The following is an 11,958-nucleotide window of genomic DNA, read 5'->3' on the forward strand; positions in this document are numbered from 1 at the left end:
TTCATTTCCAGCTGCAATAAAAGTAAAATAATAAATAATTATTTGAGCCACAATTAGTAAAAAACTAGCATCCCTACACAGGAAGAGCCAAGAAAACAACATTTACAAAATGGTGAGGAATAACTATTCATAACAATACTAATAATCATTGTGTTCCAAAAAATTGCAAAAATCTTTTCATAAAAACATTAATTTTATTTAAGAATTTTGTAAAAAATGGTCAAGAATACACGGTTCAAAAATCCACGATGTTTCGACATTCTCGGACGTCATTATCAAGTGAAAAAAAAGACAGTAAGAATACTCTATCAATACCAAAAAAAGACAATAGTTCATTAAGAAAAAAGGTAACAAAAAAATATGCTACAAGCTATAAACAAAGAGTTTAGCACTGATGGAGTCACTCTGAGTGTTAAGGCTAGGCCTCAGATCTTTGATAAAAAAAATTTCGTAAACGAGGCCGTCAAATTTCCCATAGCACTTCTTAAGAACACAAAATTGGTCCTCATTAAGAGTTTTGTTACCGAGCACTTCCAAAAGGTGTTTACCGTTAGCTGAATACTTGTGTTCAGCAATGCGTTGATGAACGTGTCGGATTGTATAACCGACATAATCATAATCCAATTGGCCTCATAAATTCCACGATTAATATATGTTTATTCAAAATATTGTAACTAAGCCAGAAAAGAAAACTGATGATGGCAACACAATCAGAATTGTTCTTCCCTTCAAAGATCCGATCACCGCTAATGCAGTCTGTAAGCAAATACATGATTTGGGTAATAAGATTGCCATCACTTAACATTCAGTTTTTGTGAGCCAAAATGTGCAGCAATATCTTAAGTCAAAACAAATTAAGCCCAGCATTGTAAGTCAGCATTGCATTGTTTACAAATTTGCATGTGATCTGTGTGATGCAGATTATGTCGGTTATACAGCCCAATACCTTCATCAACACATTGCTAAACACAAGTGTTCAGCTATTGGTAAACACCTTTTAAAAGTGCATGGTGACAAAACTCTTCTTGATGAGACAAAAAAAAAAAAATTGGGGGGCTTTCTAAAGAAACTGTGGTGCTGCGTCGGTGGGAGATTGAAACAGAAATTTATTTTATCAAACGAGTTGATAAAGGTCAAATAGCCACCATGAAAGATTTGGAAAGCTGACGTTTCGAGCATTAGCCCTTCGTCATTCGCTCCGACGAAGGGCTAACGCTCGAAACGTCAGCTTTCCAAATCTTTCACGGTGGCTATATGACCTTTATCAACTCGTTTGATAAAATAAATTTCTTCTTAATGAGGACCAATTTCATGTTCTTAAAAATTCCCCCGGGAAATTTGACTGCCTCGTTCACGAAATGCTATTTATGAAAGAACTGAAACCTAGCCTTAACACTCAAGAGTGACTCCATCAGTGCTAAACTCTTTGTTTAGCGTGTGGCATATTTTTATTTTACCTTTTTTTCTTAATGAACTATTGTTTTTTCTTTATTTATAGAATATTCATACTGCCTTTTTTTCACTTGATAATGACGTCCGAGTATTTTCAACCATTTTCTACTAAATTTCTTAAATGTTTTTAAGAAAAGTTTTCTCACAGTTTTTTTCATAGCTAAATGTTTTAAAAAGTCACTTCTTTTTAATAATTAACAACTATTCACCGAAGTGGAGGCGGCTAGCGGTGGATATTTACCGAGCCGCAAAGCAGCAAGGTAAATATCCAACGCTAGCCACCGACACTGAGGTGAATACCGTAGTTCTTCTATAGATAATATAAGGTAAGGTAAGTCTCTGTTACGAGCCTGAAGGCCCATTAAGGCCGGCGCTTATCTCCGGTTTCCGTAGCATGAAGCAACTAGGAGTATTTATGCTCCCCCCTGGATGGGATGCTAGTCCATCACAGGGTTACCCCCAGCATTACGCCGGTACCCATTTATACACCTGGGTGGAGAGAAGCACCGTGAGAGTAAAGTGTCTTGCCCAAGAACACAACACAATGTCCCGGCCAGGCCCCGAACCCGGACAACTCGATCGGGAGTCGAGCACACTAACCATGAGGCCACCGCGCCTCCAACATAGATATACAGCACAAAAAATTAATTTGGATGTTTTCTTTACTTGACACGGATGCAAATCGGGACACCATTTTTTCCCGAGTTGCTCGGAGGTAAATAGCACAGGATATTCAGAGTTTGACGAGCCAATCAGCGCGCGAGTTCAACGCTATCCACTGTTTTAGTATGTACATCTACTAATCATTATTATTGCATAAAGCCATTGACTCCTGGGAGTGGGACTTAAATAGATGTTACTCATCAATGGTGGGTGGTTCAGGACTCAATGGCGTAACCAATAGCATCAATATTTTAGTTAATTCTTTAGGAAAGGAAAAAACTCGACACAACATGGCTACAACTTTAAATGGGAAGACATCAAGCTGGGAGACCTGTGCTTTCAACTCTGCATGACACCTTCCATACTCTATGAATAACAGTAAATACACTTATCAGAAAGTAGGTCTCTCACCTATAAGTAAAAGAGCAGCATCCATGACAGCGGCACCATTTAACATTGTAGCCATAAGAATGTCGTGACCAGGACAATCCACAAATGATACATGCCTGGAATATAATAATTGAGCCCATCCATTTTAATACTTCCTTCCGCTTATCTGAAAGTTTTACTTTCTACACCAACCACTGTTTCTTCTGTTTGAAGTGACACTCAATAAAAAATTAACAACATCTACAATTGTATTGTAGGTCCACTCAAAAACTACCATAAAAACTTGTGTATAAGCCACATCTTTTTTGCCAAAATACTGGGCTCAAAATTGTGGGTGTGGCTTATAAAAAAGACCATTGCTTTCAGAGGGAACAATGGGGCTTGTATGGAGTCACAAATAACACTAAAAACCTTCAGTAAATAAAGAATAAACATATTCTCCGACCGATCACTTCAACACACTGTGTGCAAGAAAATACCACGCTATGCGGGAGAACTCACGAGACGACTGGCCGACTGTTTTGTTGCCCTTCACTGCTTGCATCTATGAGGTTGTTAAATTCTCATTTAGCGACACGTTTTTCTCGGATCGATGGCTTCCATACGTCTTTGAAAACACGCACAGCTGATGTCAATGTTGTTTACTGATCATGGGGAACAACGTGAATTGGGCCAGACTTCCTTCTGTAAATGACTGCGTGATTACTAAGCAAACTAGTATCGTTCTCTGCGCTTTTTGCTCAAATTTCATGGTTTTTATTTCAACTTTGGGCTTTACTTAATTGAAGACAACTGTTGCCAGTCCCAAGAATTCTAAGAGAAATCAATTAAAGAGAAGCTTTTAAAAGGCATTTTAATAGTTGATTAACTTCTTAATTAAATTTATCATGAACAACTACGAACAAACAAACAACTTTTTTTCCAGAGTGTTTTTTTTCAAGATTTTATTTTTTTGTCAAAATCATGCTTGAAACTTGGGGGTGTGGCTTATCTATGAACGTGGCTTATGAATGAGTTTTTACGGTATGTCCCATTGATCTACTTTAAAAAAAAAAGAAAAACTAATAGGCCTTTTGCAACAAACGATCACATGGTACAAAATCCGCCATGCTGGAGGGCAAGCTCATTATTATTCCCCCACTGGGACATTAAAACAAAGGCAAGTCAAGCTTGACTGGTTCAGGTATCTTTGCTTTAATGTCCCAGTGGGGGAATAATAATGAGCTTGCCCTCCAGCATGGTGGATTTTGTACCATGTGATCGTTACTTGCAAAAGGCCTATTCTTGCCCTAGCAATCTTGTATACTTATTTTATTAATGCACATTTGAAGTTGGACTTGTTTAGAGTGATGCATTATGAACATAATTATTATACCAAATATAGCAATACATAATTTATGCAAGTCTTCTTGAATAAGGACTATAAACCATAGGCCCTATCTCACAAGCCTTGTTCAGTGTACTCTGTGGGACATTAAAAAATCACACAAACTACTCAAAAAGAGCAGGGTGAAGAGTTTCCAGTGTTATGGTCTAGTCTGATTGGGGGCCACAAGTTGATTAGCCTTTGCTACCTTCATAAATTTAAGACCTTACTTGTTAGTATACTTACTTTCAGACTGACTGACTGACTATGATTACAAGGATTATTACAGTATAATAAAGTCAATCTACTTACCTAACAAGCCTGAACTTTCCATTGCACCCCATTTTGTCACATGGAAATACATCTTCCCTTGCACTTCCTGCTGAGCGATAACACCCAGGTCTCGAACATGAACTACCATCACACTTGAAGATCTACAGGAAAGATAGATACGAATAATAATTATTACAAGGGCATGGACAAAATAGTTACTTGAGTTCATATTGAGCCTATAGAGGATAATTATAGATGTGACGAAAGTTAACATACAGTGGACTCCTAATAACTTGAACCTTGAAGGGAAATCAGAAAAGGTTCAAGTTATTGACAAGGGACCAGAAATAAGCTAAGGGAAAAACAGAGTTTACTGTTTTTCTATTCATACAGTATATATTTGAATCAAGTGAAAATCGACAGCTTGTTTCTAAATTACAATAGAAATCAGAATGTAACATAAGATAAAACAAAACAAAGCAGAGCAGCAAGAGAAGTAAAGTACAAATAATTAAAAGTTGTATTTAAGTTGTATTAAAGTCAAGTTACCGGGAACTTTGCTGATGGTTTTCAAACCAAACAATGTTGATGCAATTTACTTTTTTGAGAAATAGTCAGTTGCAATACACTACTTGTTTTTATTTCTCATGTATTGACTGACATGGTTCGAGTTATCAAGGGTTAATATATAGTGAGAATGACCTGAAGGGAAACGAAAATTGCTTCGAGTTAGTGGGGGGTTTGAAATTAATTATTGAGGGTAAAATTGTAGTAAATTAATTTAAATGGAAATCCAGGGGAACTCCATTTTGTTTTGAGTTAACATGACGTTGGAGTTAGTGAGGGTTCAAGTCATCAGGAGTCTGCCTTATCTATTTGAACTGCGGAGAGATGAATCAATTTTAGATGCTGATAATCGCAGTTATTAACGTTGCTTGGCTTGATAGCTCAACTGGCAGAGCACTGAATCAGTATCACAGACGTCAGGGTTTGAATCCTGTCCAAGCCAGAATTTTTCAGCCTTTCCTATCATTACTGCTCAAGTACATGTAACATTATAACTGCAATGATCAGCATCTCGAATTGATTCATCTCTCCGTAGTTCAAATATATATGTTAACTTTAGTATACCTTTCTGACCTTATAAGTCATTTATATAAGCGATTCATAAACTTTGTTCGTCTAGTTCCAATAACTTTGTCATTCCAAGATTTAACTTATTATAAATAGCTTTTTCAGTTGCAGCTCCTCTTCTCTATAATACACTTCCTATTCAATTGAAATCTAAACTGAGTTTTGATGTTTTCAAGTCTACATGTAAGTTGAAAACCTTTCTTTTTAATTAAAGATGTACATACGTAACTGGAGTAAATAACTAGATTTCAGTTTTCTCAAGTTTGTTGATATAATTAAGCTCTTTTTCATTCAGATAATGTATATAAGTTTCTTCTTTTCAATTATTGTACAGCAATTGGAGCTTTTTTTATTGTACAGGCTCTATAATTATAAATTAAACATTATTATTATTATTATTATTATTATTATTATTCCCCAAATGATACTTGATACTGTCAGATATAACACAAGTGATTTCAACCACTGGATACTACCGGTACCTGCAGGCAGATCTTACCTTGGCATTAGCATAGCCAAGCTTAATCGTAATATTTCTCTCAAGTTCATTTTTAAATCTAACAGTCTGCAAGGAAAAGAAAAAAACTGCATTTAGACATAAAGTTGACCCTTTTGGGACATTTGAGGCAATGTGGTGACCAAGTAACCCTAATTCTAAATCATACAACTTGCAATTCAACCTCTAAAGTTAACCCTAGTCTCTCAGCCACAGACATATCAGGCGATATAGAAGCCAAATGAAGAGGTTTGTTTACTAAATAACCGCATTAAAGCAAGAGGCTGTTGAGAGACAAGAATGGAATCATGATATTGTCAACTACCAAAGTATTACATGTATGTACATGTAGTAAATCTTAAGGTATTTTAACTGAACATACCAAATGCAGTGAGGAAGGACTTTACGGGGAAAGAGGATTCACGAGTACTAATTCAGTCAAAGTATAATAGTATGAAACTGCTCAAAGATAATACTTTTGAAGCTATACAGGGGTTAACCCTATTATTATGCACTATTTACATCAATTTAACAAATAGATTCCATGTTGCCTTACGTCTGTTCAGTAATAGATCACAGATAACATCAAAATGTGGTAAAAACATAAAAAGTGGCACACGAGGAGATAGCCAAGTGAGTCACTGATGTTCTTACCATGTTTTGATGTCTTCTGTGATCTATTTCTGAACAGATGCACAGCAACATGGAATCTATTTGATTTATATACCGGTAATAAAGAATTATACTGACTCCCAGATTTTTGACCCTGAGAACTGAAATGTTGATCAACCATATCTAATCGTTGTACTTATCCCGTAGAACTTTTGACTCAATAAACCATTTTGTGTCTGAAAAATGAATGTTTGGCCAAGAAGCGAAGACTTCAAGGGCAAAAAATGTGAAAATTTGATGACAATCTAACAGCCAAGCACATTATCATCTAACCAACTGGTCAGCAAACCAGAATAATGAATCAAATGTCACCTGAACTCCCGATAAGGCCTTGACAACTGTTGATTTACCATGAGCCACATGACCAATTGTTCCTGAAATAACAATGTACATATATAAAACATTAACACTTTTACACCCTTTATAATGTTTTACTAATTGCACATACTTCTGTGGCAAAATATTTCTCATTTCTTTCAATTATTTTATTATTTCACCACCCAAAAAAGTTACCAGCAATGCTACACACACAAAAAAGTAAAAAATCAAAGAAGGTGGTCAGAAAGCCTCTCGAGAAACCATCATGCTTATGAAAATAAGGCTCCCTGGTTGTATTGTTATAATTATCCTATCTCTAGGATGTCCATTATTTTGGAGGAAGACTGTTTTGTAGAGGGTTGTCAGCCATGGCAGACCCTCATGAGACCAAGAGGCCTACTTGGAGCAGCAATGACCATGGCAATGTGCACAGATGACTGTTAAGGAATGTCTCCTTTTATGTGCCCTTTAACAATCCTTCTTGTGCTTCTCTACAATTGCTGCATGATACTATACCACATATCTACATACATATATAAGGTGCAAGTGATTCAGTCTTTGCTGAGAGAAAGCACTTGATGCATTTTGCAGACTGTTGTAATAGACTATGAGAGAAAATCAAAGACAAAACATAGGTTGTCCGTAACTCTGAGTTTCATGCTTACGTGATCATCAGAAACATACCCTACAGGGCAATTGGCTCAAAAGCAGTAGTGCTATAATTTGAGGTAAACAGAAGATTATTGGACTTTGGATCGATAAGGTGATAAAATAAGGTCATTGTCTGTAGACAACGCAAGGAGCCATGCAAGGAGTATGCACTGTATATTCCATCACATGGGAAGAGGAAACCAGGAAGGCAACAAACCCTGTTTCTCAGTTACATGTACATTCAACACCTATTGGGAGACACAGTGGTTGGAGGACACTTGTAGTTGCCTACACTGCAGCCAACAGATGATGATGATGATGATGATGTCTGTAGACAATAAAAGGTTCTGTAGGAGAAATTTGTTTTCATGCAGCATTTGGAAATAAGTTGGGATCTTTTGCTTAGTAGAGTGGGTCTGTCAGCTCTGATAATATGGAATTTTGTAGCGAGGCAGAGATTGCAAATTTAGATTTGCTGCTGTATGCAGTAGTTCCGTAGAGAATGGACCACTTAATGGTGTAGGTAGTGTTACTGTTTTTCAATTCTCATGTGTGGAGACTCTCTTCTTGGAATCACGAGCAGTTTGGACGTCTTTGGATACCATGGAATTCTCGGTTTCCAAATGATGTCACAGCCACCATGCTGGAGCCCCCTAAACAAAGAAACAGCATCCATGTTGGAGCCCCGACCAAATTCTCCAGGAATTTAACTCTATTATTATGCAACCGTTTTCTTTTGTTCTCGTTGAAAAACAATGGCTGTTGATCACGCGAGTCAAAACTAACAATACTAGAGTAAAATTAGCAATGTCACTTCTTTCCTGTTACGAAAAGATCATTTACAATGTGAACAAAAAATATGGATGGGCAAAGAATGCCGGTATATGTAGAGCATGGAGATGAGAAGAGAAAATAGAACTAGCATGAAAAGACCCGGTAAATTCAAGAGAGCATTAAAATTAATGTTACCCTATGAGCATTTAGGAACAATAGAATGTGAGAATTTTATACTGAATCTAATTACCTAATGGCATCTTTGCCTCAAATTAATTCACATTCATCAATCGCATATTTTTTCACTGCCGATCAACTGTTGATCGACAACTGAAAAATAGGCAATTGACTAATCGTTCAGGACTTATGTCAGCCAATAATGGGTTTTAGTTCACTGATACCTCACCAACAGTTCACTGACAATTTGCTGATACTTCGCCAATAATTCACTGAGTATCAGTCGAGTGTCAGTAGAAAGAAACGCAATACTCACAAGGAAGGCTGTGTGCAGGTTTTTTTATTCTTTGATTGCAGGACAACAGGAGCAATAGATTCATCCTAGGCTCTGGCTGGGCTAAGTATTCTGTGATTGATCCCATTTAACAGCCAGAAATTAGATGACCAGCGATGATATGTTTTGAAGCTAAGAAGATTGAACCTAAACTGTGTCACTAGTTCCCAGTGCTCTTCAGGTTCGGTTAACTTCATAGAGTAATTGTGCCTCACAGTAAAACTCCCTCCCCCCCCCCCCCCCCACCCCAGCATGATAGCAATAACTGATGTCGTTATAAAAAGAAAGCCAAAGGACTCATTTACTAAATTTAACACACTTGATCGATATCCGATATTTGACCGACAGTTGATCGATATATCGGCGACATTTGGCCAGTACTCAATCACGATGCGCATCGACCGACGATTCATCGACCGTTGTCCGACGACTATCGACCGACTATCGACCGACTATCGTCCTACTATCGATCGACTGTCAACCGAATATCTACAGAAAATATAATCCTTTCATTCTTTTACGGGTTACCACTTCGATCAAGTTCACAGCTAACACACTAATATGTCACGTACATGTGCACGTTGCCTAATCATGTAGATGGGTTTCAAAATATCTTAAATGTCTACCAATGCCGCCGTTTTCAGCTTGCGACTTTATGCAAAAATATTTAAGGATTGATGTTTATTAAAAGTGTTGACACAGACCTATCGCGGCTCCTTCTCGTGTGATAATATTAATTGTTGACAATTTATATAACAACCGCGAGCCAACACATAATTGTACGTTTTTTCTAGTGGGTCTTTTTGAGTGGGTCTTCGTTTTCGAGTGGGTCTTTGGTCTTCGGTGTTCGGTCTTCGGTCTTCATTTTCGGTGTCTTCGTTTTGGATACTACCCGCCAACAAGCCACACAGTTACACGTGTAATTACTCAATTCTTCCTACCTATGTTTATCGTTGCCTGTCGACTTATAACTTCAGGAGTGAGAGGATTTAACTCCGCTACATTCTGGGACAAGAAAGTTAAAAAAATAAATTAAGCTTAAGCCCACATTTGTCAGCCAATTCAAAGAACATGGCACAAATAGAAATTTGAAAAAAATGCATATTTACCAATTTAGATAAATCCTGCCTAGCTAGCTGTAGTTGTCCCGTGGTCATCGCATTGTCTGTAGCCATCTTTTTGCGATATTTACCTCAAATGGCCAAGAAATGAGTACAAAATGATCTGTTCATTCATAAAAATGGCGGAGGATGATGCAATGGTCATAAATGATCACCATTTGAGACCCCTAGGGACATCGTCACACAACAGCTTCTGCACGCAACCAGGATTGGATGGTAACGTAATTAAGATGAAGGGGAGAGAAAAATAGGAACTGGTAGACACAAGTTAAAAGAATGGGTTAGGTTGGTTAAAAGTTACTGTGACTTTTAAAGCTAGAAAAAATATTAAGAGGACATTGCTCTCCCCATCCCCTCCCCCAGGGTATGTCAGCTTTTCGACTCAGTTTGCGTTGCGCACTACAATCTTTTTTCTAGCAGCAATCATACCTACATCCACATACATACATAAGTAGTTTATTTGAGCAGGTTACAAAATAGGCAAAACTAAAGTCCTGATGTGGACCTGCAATCAAGGATTAGTGAGGTACGTTCGATTCCTGTTTTGTCATCGACGAGAAATTTGGTATTGCCGGACGGTCACCCATCCAGGTATAGATACTGTGCCATTCTCGTCACCAGAGCCTCGGATAGACCCAAGACAAATATTTGGTTTCATCAACGGAGTTGATAATGTAAATTGGCCACCGTACAGAGATTCTAAAAGTGAGCGAATCGAGGAATTGTGGGTTACGTGTAGTTTTTATAGCAGAGTAGGAGCTACGCTATTGGTGGTAACATGGCAACCATGGCAACGTGAAAAATAGGAATATATTAGTTAAATGAAAAGCTTTCGTTAATACCGTGAGGATTAAGGGTGCCGATTTGGAAGATGAATTTTTCTTCCAGATTCTTGCGGCTTTCCGTTGTACCTAGATGTAGGGAAAGGTCGCAGATAGCCATGTGTTTTTCGGAGTGGTTAGGGAGATTAAAATGACGAGCGACTGGCTTAGATGCATCCTTGTCATTAGTTTTGAGCGCGCTTCTTACTAAAAAGTTCCCGACGTTTTTGTCGCGTTTGAATGAAATAAGTGGAGGCTGCGAAAAGATTCTACCAGTCTCGGGATCATTTTGGAGTAATTTAAAATTATTGAGAATGATCAAGAGAAAATGAGGGGACAGAGAGGGAGGCTCAGGGCGTTGGCCGGGATGTGTTATGTCCACGAAAGTTATTTTTAGACGAGCGGAAGTCTTTGTTCTAGCGGAAGTCTGTCTTCCGAGACGTCCGCATGCAGTCTTGCCTCGCTCTCAGGTTCTTAGTGAAAAGAGAAAATGACGGCGCACGTGGAAGGCTGATGAATATTTATTTTCTTTCAGACATCGGACCGAAGTTGGCCTGCATGCGGACGTCTCGGAAGACTTCCGCTCGTCTAAAAATAACTTTCGTGGACATGACATATCCCAAGGGCTGGACCAGGAGCCTCCCTCTCTGTCCCCTCATTTTCTCTTGGAATGATACTTTTGACTGCGTGATTATGAGGACGGAAAGTGAGAGTGAATGGAATTCTGTAATTCTTATCTTTTTGTGACGTTTGTAGTGCTGGCTGTCGATCAAATTGTTGGGCGCGATGATAGCCCGCTTTGACCATGTAAAATGCGACGTTTAAAACGGGCCTTACTCAGTGGCTTCACAGCTCAGTTGATAGAGCATTGCACAGCCATCGCAGAGGTTATGGGTTCGAATCGCGTTGAAGCACCCGAATTTTGGCTGGTGCATGAAACAAAAGAACAATTAAGGCGAACATAACAATACCTAGTTAGCATAGCTTGTGTACAGCCGCCCGCTCTCCGATTTTTTTCGATTTTTTTTTTCGGAGAGCGGGCGGCTGTACATAGGCTAAGTAAGCAAGGCCTAATCGGAATAACAATGGTTCTTTTGTCCTCCGCCATTTTAGTCCGGTACAAGGAAGTCTACCCGGAAATTTTCAGGTGTCTTTAAACTATAAAGACAACTGCTTTAATTGTCCAATTAAATGCGAGGATCATTTCTACCTTTCCTCCTGTAATATCCCACTTTCGACATATTAAAATTCAGTCCTAAACAAAAGGCATCATCTCGAGGCTGTGGGGAATATACTCATTCAAATCCTTACATTTA

General features: G+C 38.2%; 1 protein-coding gene across 1 annotated transcript in view; it reads right to left on the reverse strand.

Moving 5' to 3' along the window:
• The window catches only part of LOC137996555 (eukaryotic translation initiation factor 2 subunit 3-like), a 16,949-nt gene extending 6,795 nt beyond the window's left edge, over positions 1-10,154 (reverse strand). The window contains exons 1-7 of the mRNA XM_068842008.1: positions 9,810-10,154; positions 9,642-9,705; positions 6,759-6,820; positions 5,778-5,843; positions 4,184-4,305; positions 2,527-2,621; positions 1-11 (exon numbers count right to left, since the gene is read on the reverse strand). The exon at positions 1-11 is cut by the window's left edge and continues 148 nt beyond it. Of these exons, the coding sequence (XP_068698109.1) occupies positions 1-11; positions 2,527-2,621; positions 4,184-4,305; positions 5,778-5,843; positions 6,759-6,820; positions 9,642-9,705; positions 9,810-9,875 (486 nt within the window). The 5' untranslated portion in view covers positions 9,876-10,154. The remainder of the gene's footprint in view (positions 12-2,526; positions 2,622-4,183; positions 4,306-5,777; positions 5,844-6,758; positions 6,821-9,641; positions 9,706-9,809) is intronic.
• Between the last annotated feature and the right edge of the window lie 1,804 nt (positions 10,155-11,958).

This window comes from Montipora foliosa, chromosome 3 (genome assembly GCF_036669935.1).
Source record: "Montipora foliosa isolate CH-2021 chromosome 3, ASM3666993v2, whole genome shotgun sequence".
NCBI classification, from domain to species: Eukaryota; Metazoa; Cnidaria; class Anthozoa; order Scleractinia; family Acroporidae; genus Montipora; species Montipora foliosa.